The sequence below is a fragment of the Centropristis striata genome, chromosome 6 (genome assembly GCF_030273125.1).
Source record: "Centropristis striata isolate RG_2023a ecotype Rhode Island chromosome 6, C.striata_1.0, whole genome shotgun sequence".
Taxonomy (NCBI): domain Eukaryota; kingdom Metazoa; phylum Chordata; class Actinopteri; order Perciformes; family Serranidae; genus Centropristis; species Centropristis striata.
In genome coordinates this window covers 34,359,466-34,380,694 of record NC_081522.1, presented here as the reverse complement: position 1 = coordinate 34,380,694, position 21,229 = coordinate 34,359,466, and the positions used below count along the sequence as shown (strand labels likewise).

The window sequence follows — 21,229 nt, the reverse complement described above, 5'->3', positions numbered from 1 at the left end:
ATCATAAGTTTTTATGATGGGTGGTTCCCGCCATTTACTCCTCCATCTTTCCCCTTTGGCGTCTCTCTCACAGATCAACGGTCAACACTTCGTCACTCTCCGAGTCCTCTGCCGGATCCTCCATCTTCACCCCGAGTCCACTGTCCAGGTCTGCATCATTAAAGGCGACTTTTGGGGTTTTCATCTGGCGGTTGTCCTCTTCGTCGTCCTCGTCTTCCTCCTCGCTGTCGTCCTCTCTGCTGTCTGGGATAATGACCACCTCCTCCTTGGCGTTGGGGTCAATGTCCTCCTTGAACCAGACCGACTTGTACCCCTCGTCCATGCGCCTCTCCTTCGTCAGGATGGGTTTCACCTCTTTCTCGTTGTCGGCCTTGTCCGAGCTCGTCTGGCTGGTGTCGTCACGCAGGAGGGCGTGCAGCGGCACCGTAGACTTCACAATGGCCTCATTGAGCGATATGTCCCTCGCCACTCCAGCCGTTAGGCTTCCGCCCATTGGACCGCCGAAGCTGTCTCCATCTTCATCGTTCTGGAAGGCCTGATTGGTGTACTGGATGCCCTCCTTTCCGCCTGATCCTTGACCCAGCTGTGGAGGAACAACACATCAAGTTAAAATCAAGATTTAGAGTTTAAAGAGCTGCTGGTGACCATTGAAAGCTTCTGTTTGGTGGCCACCCACGAGAGAAAATGGAGAGAAGTCTTCTGGAATTGGATTCAATTGAGCAACTTATAATTGTTCTTTCATGTCAGAAGGGAAACAGCTAATAGGCCATGAGAGTTAAATGTTCACTATGTCTGAACTTATCAGAAAATCATTTCCAATTTCCAATTCCCGTATTTTTCCAAACAAGACAAAAAAACATCTTGAGCTAGCGTAAAAAAAAAAAAAATGTATCGCACATTTTCAAAATTTGGTTTGTTTTGTTTCCATCAAGCTTACTCATGTGAATCTTCAAAATGCGGAGAGAAATTTGTTGATGGAAACACAACTTAAGAATCTCCTGCTCAGCATAGCTCTGATTGATCCAGACTCCCTTCAGAAAACAAGCATTTTAAAGTTTGCTTGTCGTCTTGCCGACAGACCTGACAAAGCATGAATTAAAACTTTTTACACATTGACATCATGCTGTAGTTATTTCAGCATACTTTTGTCTTGTTTATTTCTCTCAAATGATAGATAGGAAGGTACTCTTTCAAAACTTCCTGTCCGTACTTTAACAATAAATATGAACTCACAGAGCTTTGGAACATGCTTGCTTCGTAGATCTTTTTCCAGGCGGATTTCCCCTTCTGAATGTGAACAGCGAGCACCACAATGACCACCAGACAGATGAGCACCAGGACGCCTAGCGTTGCACCAAGCGCCGCCATGTCCACCGGCCCATAACCACCTGACGGTACAATCACTGCAGAGACAAAGGTCACTAAATACAGCTGTCAACAACAGCAGCAGCAAACTTGGAACCAGTTTGAGGGTCATATTTGTTTGGATGTGTAAGATCCTATTGTCTTTTTTATGGCATAGCATACTATGAAACTTATTATCATTATGTCTCAAATCACAAAGGTAAGATATTACTTTTTGTCAGCAGATGTTTTCCAAACTAACAAAAAAAAAAGACAATGTTTTTGTTGTTTTTAGGTAGTATTCAGCTAAATGACATGTAATGTAATGTAATATTCATTATTACTAGTTATGCTTTTAGCTGGAGGGTGAGTTTCCGGTAGGTCTGTTTAAATCTGGTCCCGGTGACTGCGGTCACTGCACGACACAGCAGAACTCTGTGGTTGGTCGCTTTGAATATCAACAACAAAACACCTGTTTCTAATCAAAGTAGGCAGCTCTTGAACACAACTCTTCTTCTACAGGAACCAAGAAGTGTACTCTTATATTTCAGGCTTGTCTTTGTGTTGTATTTTTTTCATAACCATGCAAGTTATGCTCTAACCGTAGCTTAATTTCCCTCAACGGGAAAATATTTGATATGACTAAAGGAAATGAAAAGAAAAAATATGAACACCTGTGCGAGGGGGAGCTGTGCTGGCTGTGGAGACGCTGTCTCCACTCGTTGGACTGGGATTAGTGGTGGAAATGGTGCCTTCACTGGTCAAACCGGGGTTAGTGGTGGAAATGATGCGTTCAGTGGTCGTACCAAGGTTAGTGGTGGAGAAGATACTGTCAGTGGTTGAACTGGGGTTGGTGGTTGAGACGCTGCTGTCAGTGGTTGAACCGGGGATGGTGGTGGACACAGTATCTACCGTGGTCTTGCCGTTGGTGGTGGATTCTCCTATGGTCGTTATGACCGTAGTGGCCATAGTGCTCGTGGGCAATGCGGTGGTGGTTATACCTGGGAGGAGAGAACACTTTGAAGCTTAAAAGAGGAACTTAGGCATTTTTCAACCTGGACCCTATTTTCCCATGTTTCTATGCCTAACAACATGTTTACACCAGGCGCAAAACGATTACATAAAAAAAGTCAATGCAAAGACTCGAATAGAGTCTAGTGTCTATGTTTGAGATTAAATTTTCCCTTGGCCCAGTATTGTGTTTCCATTAAAGTCTAAGCTAATTTTGAAGCAAAATCTTGAAATGTTGCATGAAAGAAAATGAGAATTAGGGATGTTTCCATCAGTTTAGAGCAAATAAACAAAGCTGCATTAACGTACTTTGGTCAGAAGATGGCAGTGTAATGTGTTGCTGAAGGCTAATCCGTCAGTAAACTATAGAAGAAGAGAAAACAACAACAAAAACAGGTTGTTGATCTGACAACTGTGACCACCGACGAGAGAAAATGGAGAGAATCTTCAGGAATTGGATTTAATCGGGCATCTTATAATTGTTCTTTTATGTCAGAGCGGAAACAGCTGATCAGTCATGTGAGTTAAATGTTCTCTACGTCTGAATTTATCGGAAAAAGTCTTTCCATCCCGTTTAGAGCATTAACTATTTTCTTGAAAAAGACAAAAAAAACCTCAAAGGAGCGTAAAAACTTTTATACGCATTTTCCAAAGTTTTATTGAATTTTGATATTTCCATTCATTTTCTCATATAAATCTTCAAACTGCGCAGACAAATTTGTTGACGGAAACACGATTTATGAATGTAGAGAATCTCCTGCACAGCATAGCTCTAATCGATCCAGACTCCCTTCAGAAAACAAGCATTTTAAAAGTTGTTTGCTTGTCGTCTTGCGGACAAATCTGACAAAGCATGAACTAAGACTTTTTACACATCTGCATCATGCTGTAGTTATTTTGGCATACTTTTCTCTAGATTATTTCTATTAAATGATAGCAAAACCAGTTTATTTTGGGTTCATACTGCTGTAGCAGCACTGTACCGGCAGTCATCCAGACTGAGCGGTAAGCAACTCTGAAGGATATTAATAATTCAGTTTTTTAATTTTTCTGACATATCTGGGACTTCCAAAACAGGTATAAAACAGCAATAGTAGATCTTTTTTGCTATGGTTAATGACGAAGAGTAATGGCGGTATTGTTTAGGAGAGTAAACCTGCATGAATGACACAAGGCTGCATGTCTGGTCTGAACACAGCATTAGTGACTAATGGGAACAGCATGTGTTTAAATTGGTCCGGTATTGAGTAAAAGCGCTATCACCTGCAGCAGTGAAACAAAAAAAATTCAATGCATGTCCACTAAAAGTGTTTGTTCTTGCCCCTGACAGGCTCAGATTGTTATTTTTTGTGTCGTACAGCATCCTGGAAAGATGGAGAAGTCTCGTTCTGAAATCTTGAAAGAGGTGATTTGTTGTTGGAAGAGATATTATGTAAAAAAAAAAATTGACTGGATTGGACGAAATGTTAAGTAAAGTTCTTTCCATAATGTTGTCAGACACGTTTAATACCAATCTGAAACTGACAATTTATTACGTTTTCTCAATTCGTGACTTAGATAGAAAAACATGGGAAGATAGGATCCAGGTTAAAGAATACTGAAGTTCCTCTTTCATGGTTTCGCCTCATGTCCTTGTGTTCTCCCAAACCGTAAACGTGCTTTAGACTGGATGCAGTGGATTTGCACCCTGATCCATTTTTTGCACAAACTTGAATGCTTTGTTGGGTGGCTGCTCCTGCCTCGTGCCACATTTACCAAACTTTGCATAGAAAGAGGAAGGACTGTCTGACAGGGAAGAAAGAACAGGGCCATTTCCCCCGTGCAATAAACGAAGCATGCTACTTCAGCAGAAGTTAAAGTTGTAGCAGGTATAAAAAAAAAAAAAATAAAATAAAAAAGACGTTAAATATGAAAGAGACTGACAAGAACATGATTGCAGTCCACAATAAGGAAATGAAATAAAATGATGGGGACACACAATAAAGGAATTACAGCTCATGCAGCAACGCTATAGTCCTCACATACTTTTTTCTATTTTATTATCCTGTCTGTAAATGCTCATGCACAAATTTAAAGATGTTCTGCTCATGCACCACCTGGAACAAACCAGCTTTGGATCACATATATTTGCTTTTTTACACAACTGCAAAGCCCCTAAAATTCCCTTTATTTTCAGCCTTAATGAGCCCAAAAAGCCTGAACTGTTGCGGTTTAAACAAACTCAGGTGTTGCCTTAAACCGATGAGACCACTGCCAATCAAACACTGTGAAAACAAGGCTAAGACCACATCCAGGCGAACTCTGGTGCCGCTTTTTGGGTGACATCAGAGCAGACCAACCACAGGACTGTGCAAAAGTGGACGCAGATTAAAAAACACCAAATGCAACTGACTGTTTCCAACATAGTGCACTAAAGGTCCCCCGTGGTTTCTCTATAAGGGCTTTTAGACCTGGGCTGGTTCCCAGCTGGGAAAATTGGTTCCATAGCGGTATAAACTCTTTGCTGGTCTTGAACCATGAACCGCTATGTCAGGGGCTGCTGGCGGGGCTATCTGACCAACAAGACCAACTTGGTGCCGTTGAGAGAGACCAACTAAAATGTGTTTCATTCATTTATTTGATTTGTTTAACTGCAACGTGATTGATACAGGCAAGCTAGCATGCTAACGTTAGCCGGCAGAACCAGTTGAGGACCTAAAACTATTAAACTGAAGGGATGTGTTGATCTTTTGACATGCCTGTTTGCATGCATTTGACGGTCATGCAGGACATCAGAAGAGGACATGCAGCGAGACACAGATGAAGCAGAACCAGAGTGGTTTTATTGACTACTTTTAAACATTCAGTCGACCCTCTGTGAAGGTTTTTTTTCCCTACCTGTAGCCACCTCCACTGAGAGCTGAGCTGTAGCTGATTCTTTGTTAGACTCGTCCGTTGCCTCCAGCTGGAAGTACAAAGTTCAGCGTTTGATTAAGAAAATTGTAAAAAGACCTATCATTCAGTCACTGAAGAGATTTCAAAGACTCACCTCCAGAGCTAATGTGCCCTCTGGGAGATCTCTTGTCATGAATAAAAAGCCGTCAATGATGGTGAAATCATTTGAATTCACTGAGTAAGTGATGTGAGGATTTATACCCTGTTTAGACAGAGATGAGAAGGTTAGTGCTGCACATCAAGGACACACCAGACGACAGGAAGACTTACTCAGTCATCAAACTGAAACAATGAGTATTCAAACAGAAGCCCCCATGTTTAGACGTCTCAGCTCCACCTCTTTATTATATACCGTCACCCTGTTAAAATAATCGCCTAACTAATTTTTTCAAGTTTTGCAGGAAACACAAAAAACTTCACCAAAAGTGTAACATATGAGATTTATTGATAATTTCACTCAAAAAGGATGTAACAAAGGATGGCTATTAGCATAGTAATAACACTGTGTGTAACTTAAGAGAAATAAATGACTTAGGCAATTTTTTGAACATGCCTTTGTGACTAAAGCAAGATATGGTAAGACTTTATTTTGAAGAGTCAAATAGTTAATAGAAAAGTGTTAATATTTTAACTCCTTAATAGTGTTAAATATTTGACACCCTTGGTGTTGTTTTATGACACCACATAGGTGCACTTTTAACTCGAAATTGTGTTATTCCTTTTCACTTTGAGTGTTAATTTTTAACATACATTGTGTTATTTTATGACACATTAACGTGTATTTTCAACACTAAAATCGTGTTATTCATTTTCACTGTGAGTGTTAATTTTTAACATACATTGTGTTACTTTGACACGTTAGTGTATTTTAACCCTAAAATCATGTTATTTCCTTTCACTAATGTGATAATTAACATTCATTGTTTTGTTTTATGATACATAAAAAGTGCATTCTGTCTTTAGCCTAACATACAAGTGACAAAATCTGAATTTTTTTTGTAGTCACCTGCAAGGCTACAGAAAGTTAACATACACAACTGATGACTAAACAATCTCCCTCTCGCTCTTCTTTGCTGTGTTCTCATCTGATGCCTATGAATGTGGCAAATTGTCAAAGAAGTGATGATCTTAAAGGGGTAAAATCACATGATCTGATCAACTGAGGATGTAGGCGATTTTACCATGGCCGGCGTCATGAGATGATTTAGGCAAAAAAACAAAACAATTTTGACAATAAAATGACTTAGGCAATTATTTTAACAGTGTGACAATATGTATATATGTAAAACAGGTTAATGAAAGCAAAGTTTAATTGACTAGAAGTGTCGTGAATCTGTGTTTTACCCCAACGCCAGCAAAGTCTTCATCTGTGGCGAGGATTTTCAGCGGCTCGTCCTTGTTCTTTGGGTCCATCGCCATGCTGCCCACTCCAGTGACGACGGCTTCGTACTGAGGCCTCTGGAACTGCGGAGCGTGGAGACTCTTCACCTGAACGTCGATTGTGACGGTGGTGGTGGCAAACTGATGACTGTTTGTCTTCTGAGCAGCCTGGGAGAGAAAAACAACCAGTGTCACGAGAGTTTTAGAAATACTTGAGTCAGGAGTTCAACTCAACCAAATGACAAATTTATTGGTTGATTTAACCATTCAATTAGATTTTTTTGTCATTTTAAAAAAAAAATCTCTTTACATTTACAAGCGATACAATTGTTTTAGATTTGAAATTTTGTGTCGAAAAAATCCCAGTGAAATTAAGTTTTTGTACCTTTTGCAGTCAAAAATAAAGTCAATGTAAAATATTTATGAACTGAGTTGTTAATAGAGTAGAAATTATTAGATGGTCAATAAATTTGTCAAGCCGACAAAATAAGGCTGCAACTATTCAACATGAGAGAAGCCCTGATCTTAGTTATGATTTTTTCAATGATCAAATCAGTCATTTTTTAAACAAATTGTGAATGAAAATGATTACATTTTAATTAACGTCTAAATGCCCAAAAAGTTACTGATTTGACCTTCTTAACACTTAAAGCATCAACTTGGACTTTGTGAATGAAAAATACATAATACATAATGTTATGGACCAAATGATTAATCAGTTAGTTGAGAGAATAAATTGACAGATTTTTTTTAAAACCTGTCTCAGACAGGTGGAGCTGTGATTGATTTAAAAATGATTAAATTATTTAGATATATATTTCTCTAGACTATAAAAAAGTTATATTAGACTATAAATATATATAACAATTATTTTAAAAATTCACAGTGTTAATTTGTACAATGTAGCTAGTGTGGGCCAATGAGAGCTAATGACCATTAAAGAAATACAACTTTTTTTAATTTTCAATTTTGTAATCAGGTTTGAAGTTACCAGGATAAAATATTTACATTTTAAAAAGTAATTGAAACAAAGCATCAGAATCTGCATTTTTAAGTCTTGGGGAGCACTGGTCCAGGCTATCACTTTTCTTTTCTTTTTTTTTTTAAATTTCACTTATAAACCTGTTGCAATATCATAGATCTTACTGTAAAAAACAATGACACAATAATTTAAACAAGTTGGATAATTGGATAAACGCAAGTGAATATTTTGTCTTTACCAGAACTGTCAGAGTGATATTCCCCAACACAAGGGCCGGCTTCAGCATGGTGATTTCTCCCGTGTCCGGGTTGATATTAAAAATCTCGCCATCGTTTCCTAAAACACAAACAGACTGAGCTGCTTCTACCTGCCAACCATCAACTCACCGTATGTCTGTGAACATTAGGGTCAGACTGAAAAAAGAAACCACTTCTGTTTAATTTAATCTGGACCACTCACCGCTGAGGATCGAGTAGGTCACCGGCTCATTCAGCCCCAAGTCTCCATCGATGGCGTACAGAGGTCCTGGTTTCAGAACCAACGCGCCGGGCTGCAGAGGAGGAAAGTGAAAGCTGTCCATAAGTGTGATGGAGGTATTTGGTGATTCCACTTGTGCCACAATATTTATTATTGTTGTTATCCATTCAAATTTACTGTTTGACCCAAAAAAAATGCAAACATAGTGAAGCACATTATTATTTCTTGATTAAAATGTCAAATGATAGTTATTTACTTGCATTCCTCAACAGAAAAATGAGTTTCAGTGGTTGAATGTTCTGCTTGATTCATTTCCAGCTCAAATCAAATGGCTATGAAAAGGTCAAATTAATTCACATTAATAAATAATAACATTTTTAGTTTTAAAAAAGCTTTTGAAAGATTTCTAAATGTATGTATGTTTTCTCGTTTTTACGACAGGTGGTCTAATACATTTGTTAATATTTTGATGTAGCCAAACTAAACAGATTGTGTCTACTGTTTATATATACGACAATCTCGATGGAATTAGTGGTAGTAGTAGTTCACTTGTTAGTCCACGGGAAAAGTATACCCATACTGCCTTGGGCGCTCGAATTTATTTCGAACTGCAAGGCAGTCTGGTGTCTAAGGCTGTTTCTTAGCCCTGTTTTAGGGATCCAATCACAGAACGGGGAGGGGCGGCAAGACGATGACGCGTACTACTCGACAGATGGAAGCTTGTAGTTTTGTAGTTTTCTTACAGATCCAACATGGCTGCAGCAGATGCGAAGCTCTCTTTGGATCTAGCTGTAGACAGTGTTCTAGATAGTTTAGAGCCAAAGTTTATTTTAAAAGTTGAACAACGTCTGACTTTACACTCCTTTATCACCACCAAAAAGGATGTTTTAGCCTTGCTTCCAACAGGATTTGGCAAAAGCCTAATCTACCAATTAGACCCGCTACCGCTCACTGCTGTAACGCCGGTGAACTCGCAGCGAGCTGGGGGACAGCGGAGCCGCCGAGAGACCCGCAGCAGCTCGTTTATTGCCCATAAAATCAGTGGATGTGTGTGGCTGATTGACATGAGGGGGAATAAGGCGTAAAAATAAATAATCTTGCAGAAAGCGAGGACTGGAGAAGCAAAGCAGCAAGCAACACTCTCTCACAGACACACACAGACACACAGACACACAGACACACACACACACTAACACACCCGGTAGACTGTGAGCTGAAACTACAGAGCAGCCAGAGTCAGAACATGCTGCAGAAAAACGTCCCAGAAACAGAATGTTGAGCATTTTAGTCTCAAAGTAGAGATGGGCTAGTCTGGCTATGTAAACATAAATTTCTGTTGCTCTACATACATCATCTGGTATAACTGATACGATTGGCTAAGAGCTACCTACAGACGATTGTGATAGAAATTCGTAGCGCCCAATAAACGACTCTGGACCATCGTAAACCACACCTCCTCTACGGAAAATGAATTGGTAGTATCCAGACTAGATCTCATTTGTGATATAGTCTGGCGTTATCCAGGCTATGTCTATCTTGCAATTCCACTAAGTAAAAGTAAGTAAAATTGGCTTCAAAGCGTGCACTCTTCCTGCAATAAATCAATAAAGAAGAAGAGGGCGCAACAAGATTAATTAATTAAATGAGCTCCAGTCAAACCTCAGAAGGTAACAAACTATCCAACTAGTTTGTTTCAAGCAGCCCAACATGACTTCACTCCATCTACGTTTGTTGATGGTCCAGTATCAGCGCTGGATCTTCCAGATAAAGTGCCTCACCTCTTGTTCGTTTAAGACGACCCGGCCAGTGTAGCCTGTGTTCTGGCAGATCAAAGTGCCCCCAATCTCGTATTCAGTGCAGGGCTTAAACCACGGCGGTCTGTTGTCCACGTCTTGGATGGTGACTGTGATGGTGGTGCTAGCAGTGAACGTAGAGTCCTTTAAAATAAAAAGAGAAAGGAAAAGACGATCTGATTATTTCAGTAAAATATACAGTACATACACATGACTGATACTCGTCTATAACTGGCTAATTTTGATTTAGTTTAAAGGGATATTTCAGTATTCTTAGTTAGCAGCACTCACCTGAGCGTATAACGTTAGTTCGACAGTTTTGAATTTATCATAGTCGAAAATGATTGTGGTGAAGAGATCTGGGGTGTTATCCGTCCTCAGTGTAAAGCCGCTCTGCAGAGGTCAAACAGCACAATAAAATCTCATTAGAAATGCCTCCTTCATTCACCAGACTATCACAGGCAGACACATAGAAACAGACAATTTAGAGTCACCAATTAAACCTATGTGCATGTTTTTGGACTGTGGGAGGAAGCCGGAGTACCCGGAGAGAACCCACGCTGACACGAGGAGCCGCAGGCCGGAGTCCAACCAGCAACCCTCTTGCTGTGAGGCAAGAGCCAGCGCCGCCCCTGCCTACACGCAGCACACACATAGTGCTTAGGGCCCCGCGATCCAATAGGGGCTCCCTTTTGCACAAAGGATGCGCATATGCACAGCCGTGTGGCGCGCTACTAGATCAGCTGTCAGCGCGAGGCAGGAGAAGAGAGAGAAGAGACCTTTTTACGCTGTTAATGTCCGTTAACGATTTTAATGGTGTTAATGGTGTTAATCGTGTTAACGGCCTAGCACTAGTAAAAATTTAAAACTTTGTGGCATAAACAAGCACTAAAGCACCATGCTCAGATGCTAGCCTCCAGTCCATTTAGCTAGAGTCTAGATGTGGACTGTGGTCTGGAGATGAAAGTCATTTTCCAGTGGCCCTTACCATTTATTAAATGTCTTGTTAACACCTTTGTCTGTATATGCATGCACCTCTGTTGAAAGGCAGTGGTAAATTTATCAGTTGTTGGTCGTATTTGGGCTAAAGTTTATAATCTATTTTATCACCACACTAGCTATCACCACACAGGGACTTGGCTAATGTTATTTTAATGGATGTAAAATGTTGCCATCTGTTGACTATTGTTGACTGTTGACTATGACAGGCAGCTTTGGAGGAGATATTAGAGATAAATATTGATAGAAATTAGTGTATTTGAAACTTTTGTTGACAGAAGGAACTAAATTTGAATGTAGCTACATTTTGAAATGTCAGTCTGTTTTATTAGGATTGTAGTTGTAGCCTATATTATAATAAGGATGATGATAATAATGACAATAATAGTAGTAATAGATAGCAATAGCAATAGTTAAAAAAAAAAATAATATTAGTATAGAAGTAGTAATACTGCCAGTATTAGTGGTTGTAGTTTGCATTATAATGGATTATAGTAGATACTACTAATATACTATACATATTAGTATTATATTTGTAACAGAAGAAATTTTTTCGCTTAGGGCCCCATTTTGGTCAGGGGCAGCCCTGGCAAGAGCGCTAACCACTAGACAACAACAAGAGGATTGATGTAAATGTTGGAGATAAAAGAAAAAACAAACATGAAGTCTTACAGAGTCAGGTGTCAGTCTGTACTGGATTGGATCTCCATCGCGGTCCCTGGCAGTGACGTTGCCCACATATGTATTTATAGGAGAATTCTGGGACAAGAAGAGTTAATGTGAAGAACATAATATAAACATGAAACATTTCAATGTAAAGTATTAATCACTGAACAACTCTCAATACACCATTATAATCTACATGGCCAAAAGTATGTGCTGAATATGATATTCCAAAAGTATGGACATTAATGTGCTGCTTTTTAAAACCTTTATTTATTTAGGCAAGTCCTTAAGAAATTAAAGTAATTTACAGTGGCAGCCAGGAATAGGAACGTCTATATAATATCAGCTCCAGACTAAATGTACATTGGAACATATGGACGTAGTGTCCACATACTTTTGGCCATATTGTTTACTGTAATTCTGAGAAACTTGGATGATAACATATTCAAGGAAAATAAATCCATAAAAGTAAAACATATTAGGTATTTATCAGCCTCTTACCTCAGGGACTGTGAGAAAGTTTGGGTCCATATCAAAGACTGGAGGGTGTTCATTCACGTTGGTCACAATTACAATAACAAAGATGTCCAGCTGGAGACAAAACACACAAGCCTTGTTTATACTACTTATTTTGCTACCGATTGTTTTTTATTGTTTAGAACAATTTGTAAATATGTGACAAAAAATACTGAGAATATGAAATAAAACAAAGAAACACAGTTCTTATTTTTGAGCTGCATGTGGAACCTGAAGCAGTTTATTATATTATTAAGGTTATTGTCTGTATCACTTGGTTCAACAGGTGGAACAACAGAAACCTCAAAGCTCCATTTAGAACCTGTAAAACCTCCTCAAGTATACAAAAACCTCCTCAAGTATACAAAAGCCTCCTCAAGATATTGTACAACTGTAATGTAACATAAATGTATTACCCATAGTGGGTTGTCTTCATGCCAAACTAATTCAATATGATTTTCCTTACACCTTACTTATATGAAAGCTTGTTTTGTTTGTTTTGCATTTCAGAAGAAATTCTTCAAATATAGTTTTGGTGACCAAAAAAACATAAAAAATCTCCTGCGACCCACGTATGGGTGCTGACCCAGTCTCTGGGAATGAATACACAACAGTGTGAAAAATGTAAAAAGTTTAAACAAAAACAGTTTAATGTCTTTAATCTCAGTTTAACATGTTTAGTAAATGAAGACAGTGTTACCCTTCGTCCATCGATGTGAGTGCAGATGATATCCACTGTATAGGTGGATAAAGTCTGCAAGAAAAACAAATTTTATGCTTAAAAGTCAGATATTTTCTTAGATGATGTGAATGAAATCATTGGTCATTACCCAAGTTACCTCAAAGTCCAATATCCTGTCAGCTATCAGCCTGTTTCCCTCGAAGCGGAATGGGTTGTTGGCGTTTGCAAGGGGGGGCTTAAAACCAAGTGTCACACCTGGTTGGACAGTGATCTCCGTCACGACTGCACCCACAACATTGTTTTCTTCAAAGTTTACACTTACAGGACCAGAACAGACTGTTGGGAGAGAAGAAGAAATTGATTAGATATCAGTTTCATCTGCATGTGTGTCCACTACAAAGATCAGAGTGCTGACAGTTGTACACGTTTAGAGGCCCAGACCTAGCATATACTAAAATATCAACAAATATACTTCAAGCTGGAGTGTGAGACTTTCAGCACACAATGCTGATTATACCCTATACCGCTACTGAAAGCCCCTATTTTGATTAAGTATATCTGTGTTGTGGCGCCTTTCCTGCAAGAACCTTTATAACCTTCTTATGCCGTTGGACTTTTTTCTTTTCCAGAACCTGAACAGCCCCCCCTAATAACCTGTAAAACGTTACCTATAAAAAGTACCTAGAGAACCCCGTCACACAGCCATTTAACATTATCAACAGCTTGTACAATCATCTCAAGAACCACTCCTAAAACAACGTCCTTAAGAACCCAAACTAGCTCCTCAAGCACCTGTGCAAGAAACTTTGTCAGGCCCTTGGAGAACCTGCTTAAACACCCATTATCACCTCTGCAAGCACCGCTTTGTAGCATCTCAAGATACAACTTGAGGTACAACTTCCTCAAGAACCTCTCCAAATACTATTTACAACATCCTGAACTAGAACCGATTCAAGCACCTGTAAATTGTTTTTCGAAGAGGCTTTACAAGGTCTTCCTGCACTGCTGTACTGAAAGTGATGGATTTTATGTCAACCAACCAGAGCTGAAGCAGGCAAGAAGCGAGGACTACACTGAGCTATCATCGAAAATCCTAAGACGCATCCAAGAAAAGTACCTGGAGTTCTGTTAGGATGCATTTCTAAGTAATTCGGCACAGCATGTATTCATAAGTTCAGTGTAAGTACGTATCTGCATAGCTGCATGGGGAACCTGAAGTAGTGAAAAGGTAACACATGATCTGGATTTATTGTCTGTATCACTTGGTTTAACAGGTGGAACAACAGAAACCTTAACCCTCCGTTTAGAACCCGAACAACCTCTTCAAGTATACGAAGAACCTCCTCAAGATATTGTACAACTTTCTCAAGAACCTCTACAACATTTCAAATACTATCTTCAACGTTCAGAACTTGGAGAACCCATTCAAGCACCTTGTTTTTCCAAGAAGACGTACAGGCTCCTCACACATCTGTAGAACCTCTTCAAGTACCTTTACAACCTATTCATTCCCCGAGACATTTTTTTAAGAGCCTGAACAGCCACTTGAAGGTATTGCCCGGGTGTTAAGTAGTACCTGGAGAACCCCCTCACACATTATTAGGAACCTCTTCAGGAGCTTGTAAAACCCTTTGAAGAACCATGCCTAAAAGCCATTTACAACATCCTTGAGAACCCATATAAGCTCCTCAAGCACCAGTACAGGTTTCTCAAGAAGCTGTGCCACTTTGTCAACTTTATCAAGAACCTCATCAACATTTCAAATATTATTTACAACATTTAGAACTTGCAGAACCTATTCATGCGCCTGTACATTGTTTTTCCAAGAAGGCTCCTCAAACATCTTTAGAACCTCTTCAAGAACCTTTACAACCTATTCCTGCCCCGAGACATTTTTTAAGAGCCTGAACAGCCACTTGAAGGTATTGCCTGGGTATTAAAAAGTACCTGGAGAACCCCCTTACACATTATCAAGAACCCAGTAGGTAAGTCAGTAAGTGCTTATTTGAGGAACAAGACTTGTATTGCCCTTGACCACTTCATTCAGCTATGACATGCTGACCATATATATATATATATATATATATATATATATATATATATATATTACATCTGTGTTGACAACTTTACCATGTAAGCACAATGTTCAGGAATGTACCAGAATAACTGTAACCGTGCTACGAAGAGTATATAAGAAGTTTTAGTCTCTGTAAACTTTTCATTAATTCTGAAGCTGCCAGAACTGAATCCAACGCTTATATATTCGCTCCATATATATACGCTCCATATTCCTTAAACCACAACAAAAATGCATACTATCAAGTTCATGACCAGATAAAAACTCTTGATTGATTTTTCCATATCTTGTTTTAACTGAATTCTCTGTCTGTTGGTCTTATTTATTGTCTGTTTGTATGTTTAAGTCTGTTTTTATACCTCACCGATAAATACCAAAAGGAATTTTGTTGTACATTGTATAATGCCAATAAAGAATCATGAATCTTGAATCTTGATCATGGACTTGGACTTAATGATGAGGACAAACATGCAGCTCACCTGCAAGCATATGTCATAAGCACGCGCTGACAGTGTTTGTAAAGTTTCTCTCACTTCAGATAAAGGTTGAAGGCACCTTTGGCCATAAGGAATGCTCCACACTGGGCACTTAACAATACACCTCCTCCCTCCTCTGTCTCTCCCTGAGGTTTCTTCTTCTTTCTCCCCTGTTAAAAGGGTTTTTGGAGGAGTTTTTTCCTGGCCGATGTGAGGGTCAAAGGACAGAGTCGTAACCATGTACAGTCTGTAAAGCTCTTTGAGGCAAATCTGTGATTTGTTATTTTGGGCTATATAAATAAAATTGACTTGACTTGACACCCGCTAAGTGGGAAATGGTTGGATGAACAGTCATACAAACACAGACACACAGACAGAGATTCCTTCCTTTGTTCCTTCCTCAGTTACAATTGCATACAGCAAAAAAGGAGATATTAAAAAATAGTTTAAATATCCCTGCTGACAGCATTTCAGAAAACTTTGAGGGCCAGCAAAAGCAAAACTGGCTTTTTCCGGCTTGGTCCTGAGATGTCTTGGACCAAATTTGGTGACAATCTTTCCAATCTTTTAGGTGGAAAAAAGGATAGTGGTGAAGAATTTTGCTCTTGAGACTAATGGTTCAAAAGTTACAGAGAAAAGAACACACTGTTTCTTTAGGGCCACCGTCTGGCAAAAGTGGCACCACACCACAATTACGAAAGCGTAATGTAGACCTGATTAATAATGCTTGTGATATTTGAAGGACAAGCCAAGTCAAATTTATTTCTAAAGCACGTTTAAAAACAACTGATGTTGACCAAAGTGCTGTACAAAAGTGTATAAAATAGCAGTAAAGACTGTAAAAACACAAGAAAACACACACACACACACACACACGCACACACGCACACACACACACACACACACACACACACACACACACACACACACACACAGATTCCTTGCCTCCGCACACAAACTTCCCACTGCAATGTTTAATGTCAAACTTCTTACTGTTCCTTCCACCTGAGCTCTTCCTCTGGTTTTGTTCCTCTTGTATATTATTTATCTAATTGTGAGTCATTAAAATGGGGCCGGCGCCATAAAGCCAGTTCAAAGAACAGGCCAGGTTTTACCAATTTCTGCAGCTTTTTCGGTTCGATAAAGTAAATTTAACCTCTTACCATTCCAGGTCCTTTTTTTTGTTGAGAATTGGTGGTTTTGGGCAGTGGATGTTTAAGGGGAGATAGCAGGTCAACAATACATTTCACATAGAAGTGGTGCACATCATCTGAAAGCTGTGAACCTGAGGATTAATTTGAGATATTTATACAGTCTATGGTGGGAACCCAGAGAGTCTATTTTTATTGAGAAAGCATGACATCAGAGGTCACATGACCGCTCTGAAACTCACAATAAAACATAAAAATAGCCTAACTTTGCAGCATTATTTGGACAACTTCCTGATACGATATCATGACACACATGGTACCTATAGATTCCTCAGATCTTCTAGTTTCATATCATACCCAGATATATACCTCCAGTATTCCTAAAATTGAGCCCTCTACAGCCTCAGTGAATATTAAGAGGATTAACTAGTTTTCCAGCTTAAGTTGCCAAAGTAACTGAGGTTAAACTGTGCTGAATTTGCTTTATGGAACCAAATCAATTAAAAATAAGCAAAGTAAGACTGGTGTTTGTAGTAAACTCCCTTGGTGGAACAGGCCACCAGTCTGTCTGTACCATTTTTAACATGTGACCCCAACTGCCATAGATAAACAAGTGAACCAGCATATTTCAGCACTCACTTTGGGCATCAGTGGTCGTCTGCAGCAGAATCAGAAGTAGAAAGCTGAAGGACGTCCTCACGGTGAAGTGTGGATGAATCCCGTCCATGTCTCCGTCCGTCCCGTCTGAACTGATCCTCGTCTGTCTTGTGTTCTCATTCTCGGCTTTATGGCCGCGGTGGACTTTTCCCCGTCATAAACACATAACACGCACGTCTGTTTGCTGGGAAGTCATATAAAATCTTAATTGTGACAAATTGTCTTTTATTTGTCGGGACACGAGGCATCATGGTTAAATGTTTACACATACACAGAAATACAAAATCATTAATGAGCCTTAATTAACTTTTCTATAAGCTCATGTCTTCATTAACGTTTGTCCTCTATGATCCTCGTCCCCACTGTCCCTTTATCAAGAGTTCATGTGTCCTCGTTGGCATTTATGGTTGACGACAGTGATGGTGAAAAAAAACAACACATAAATACAGAGCAGAAACCATGAACATCATGAATATATTAAATATGGAGGGTCAGATTTCTGTGGGTTTTACATATCAAAACAACTCTGTTGCTTTAAAATATCCAGAATGTAAACCTGTTGCATTCAAACCATTAAGTGTGGTTGCACTGACTGTATTTAGATCCTAAATACTAATACCACAGTGTGAAAATACTCCTCTTGCATTCATAATGTTACTCAAGTACAATTGTGTAATTATTACCATCCAAATGTGCCTGACATAGTAAAGTAGAAGAAAGTGAGAGAGCAACAGAGCAACAGAGAGCGAGAGAACCTGGAATTATGGCATTATTTTATTATTTTCCATATTGCGTTATTGGTTTGTTGTTCGTGGTGTTTCACGTAGTGATGGGTTGGATCGTGCCGATGCTTCGGAGCGTGTGTCGAGAAATCCCGGAAGTCTTTGGTGGAGCGCGTATCGACGCTTGTGTTGTTTAGGGCGAGTGACGTCATTGATGACGTTCGAAGCCTCGGTGGTTCAGGAAATGGTTCGACTTGTGCACCCCTGCCTCCTCAGTCCCATGCGAACAAATTTTTTCGAAAGCTGGAGAGGTTGTCTCCAAAAAAAAGAAACAGACTGAGTCCAAGCACAGTGGAGAAATTGCTGTTTTTAAACTGCAATCAATAAAGTCACAAGCACAATTGATGTCCCATCTCTGCCCCATGCTTTGAAAACACTGTAACACTTTTAACAAACATCTCATGTCCTATTGGATTTATTTTATCATTGACTGAAATGATGCTGGTAAAGTAAATAATAATGATTACTATATATTATTAATAATGACTAATACACTGCTATTAGCATTACCCACATATTAATCAAAACAACAGATAAATAAATGAACCACACAAAATCAAATTAAGGTGTTTTTATTTCTGTTGGCAGTGATTATTCCCATGCACCAAGAGGCCTCACAAACAGCTCAAAGGTCAATGACGATTTGGACCAGCAGGGGGTTTGTGAGCACATGAAGCCTCAAGATATGAACCTTTTCTCGAACCAGTTGGCTGGAAAGGTTCAAGGCTTCATGAGGCTTCATCTACCCATCACTAGTTTCACGCACAAATCTTTATCATCATCATCATGGTGAAAACTTAACGTTCATATCAACAGAACCCTAAAAAATGTAAGTTAGCGTATTATACTGTAACGTTCACCAGTACTGGCAGAGTAGAACCCAAAAGCACGACACAGAGAACAGTAGATCAACAGGAAACTCAGTTTATTTCAATGTTCAAACAAAAGGTCAAAACCGGGAGATCAGTCCAAACAGGCAAACAAATCCGACAAGGGGCAGGCTAGTTCAGAACAGGTAGATCAGGCAAAAAAAAAACAGACTAGGGTACGCTGGAAGGCTTGGTGAAAACACAAGACCATCTGGCAGAGAACAAGTGGAAGTGGACCAGTATAAATACAGAGGAACTAATGAGGGAATGGCCTGCAGGTGATGAGATGAGCAGGGAAACCAGGTGAAGGGAATGAACTGATTAACTGCAGGTGGGAGTGGCAGGATCTGAAATGACAGGGGAGTTGGGCTGCGTTCAGACAGCAGGCGAATCTGATTCAAATCAGATTCCTACTTAAATCCGATTTTTAGGGCTGACTGTCCACACTATTTTTAGCAAGTGTCCAAATCGGATATGGCTCTGTTCAGACTGGGCCACATTATTGACTGATCTGACAGGTTGCCATAGTAACGGCGTCAGATCGTCTGACGTCGTCACGGCGCTGCCGGCGCCACGCGTGCCGCGTAGAGTGACGTCACGGACAGTCAAAACCGATCTGAGTGTTTGGAGCGGTTCAGACTCTGTCCAAATCTGAAACTACCTCCCGAAGGTGGTTTCGATCCGGTTCGCAAAAATCGGATTTCATGTGATTTGTGACTGTTCAGACTTCAAAAGAGCCATCCAGTTCCAATCTGGATGGGCTAAAAATCGGATTTTGGCTGGCAGTCTGAATGATTTGACAAGAAAACAAAATGAAATGAATATAACTAAGAATTTCTGAAAACCCTGACATATACTTAAAAAAACAACAACACATATCTGAAAAAGGGAGAAAAACAGCTGTTTCCAGCTGTGACGATGACTTTTCCAGCTGATCCAAGAGGGTTTTTACCCCTTACTGCCTAAATTAATTTGCAATTATATTAAAAAAATGATATATATTATTTGTGTTTTTGCTTTCAAGAGTATACTAAATTAAGTGGAGATTAATTTCAATATAGCACATACAATAGATATAAATTTAGGTATGATGCAGTGATAATTGGGCATAATAATTAAACAAATTTTGTAGATTTTATTGACACTAACGCTGAAACTGAATAACAACATATGTGTACAATCATTGCTGTTCCATCATCACATGTATGTAAAAACAGATACAGACGTTTTGATTAATTTTTCTAAATCATGTTTTTTTTGGGTGCAGTCTGAGGAATATCAATCAAACTGCTAATATGTTTTAATAAGATATCTCACACTGTAGTTTCGCTAAATCATGTAATATTGCACATTGTTTTGGTTCAAATGGAGGGTCTTTTACTTTTTACTGATGATTTATTCCAATTACATCCTAATATTTTTATTTATAATGTATATCTTGATGAACGATCTTCATAGGTATGTAAAATTCTACAATTTTCAGGTTTATAACAGCTTCAGTCTGGAACTCAGTGTTGCAGTCAAGGTTACAGTCAAGTTATGCTGAATCTTATTTGGTAATCTGATATAACATTTTAAACATATCACAGAGATCTGAAGTGTTGCGGGTTAAAAATCTGTAAAAAATATTCAGTCATCGTCTGCATATAAAGAGATTTTAATGTTATTTACCGTTATAGCGTACAGTCTTGTTTCTTGATATTTAATCCTTTTTCAGATGATTAGAAACAAACTTTCATGTGGCAGATTTTATTTGTTATTCTTGGTAAAAGAGACTAAATTTTGCATTGTAATCTTGTTGTAAAGCAGTACATTTTTGGTTTCTTATATATCCATGAGTTTTGGTAACATTAATATGCACTCCATAATAAAACAATTATTAATAGTACTAGTTAAAGCTTTAACATTAGCTTTAATTACAGCTTTTAATATAATATTCACATTTAGGGCAGCTTGACATTTCACCTCAGGATGTGGAGTGTTTATTCCAAGGTAAAACCTTTACTGTTGGTTTATTAAACAGGAAAATATTTCAAAGTTTATCTTCAAGTCACAGATTAAACATCCAAGCATCAATTGGCACATCAGAGTCATATAATACCTTGATTTGACTCAGAGCACCACAACTTTTTTTTAAATATCAGAACAAACTTTTCATCTCAATTAAAATATTAATGCATCAGAATAATTTGCTACTTTCAACAACATCGATGACCCTAATTAACCTCTATAATAAACACAATAAATGTGAGCTGCTGCACAGAAACACACTTAACACGTGAATTACTTCATAAAACATATTTTTAATAACAAATGTTAAAAAAAATCAGTGTTTCAACATTAAATATGATTACAGCTGCGTATACAGAGACTCATTCATGTCATTAGTAACATGTTTGTCTTTCTATCGCAGCTTCAATCTTTTATCTTTTG

The 21,229-nt window shown here is 38.8% G+C and overlaps 1 protein-coding gene across 1 annotated transcript; it reads right to left on the bottom strand.

The window, feature by feature from the left end:
- Positions 1-67: 67 nt before the first annotated feature.
- Positions 68-17,215, bottom strand: cdhr5b (cadherin-related family member 5b). The gene is made up of 16 exons (XM_059335791.1): positions 17,128-17,215; positions 12,942-13,120; positions 12,803-12,856; positions 12,675-12,695; positions 12,088-12,177; positions 11,593-11,679; positions 10,213-10,314; positions 9,907-10,065; positions 8,111-8,201; positions 7,890-7,987; positions 6,634-6,837; positions 5,384-5,491; positions 5,233-5,299; positions 2,019-2,345; positions 1,234-1,403; positions 68-583 (listed from the first exon to the last, which is right to left on the bottom strand). The coding sequence occupies exons 1-16, from the start codon at positions 17,213-17,215 to the stop codon at positions 68-70; spliced, it is 2,361 nt and encodes a 786-aa protein (XP_059191774.1).
- Positions 17,216-21,229: the final 4,014 nt, after the last annotated feature.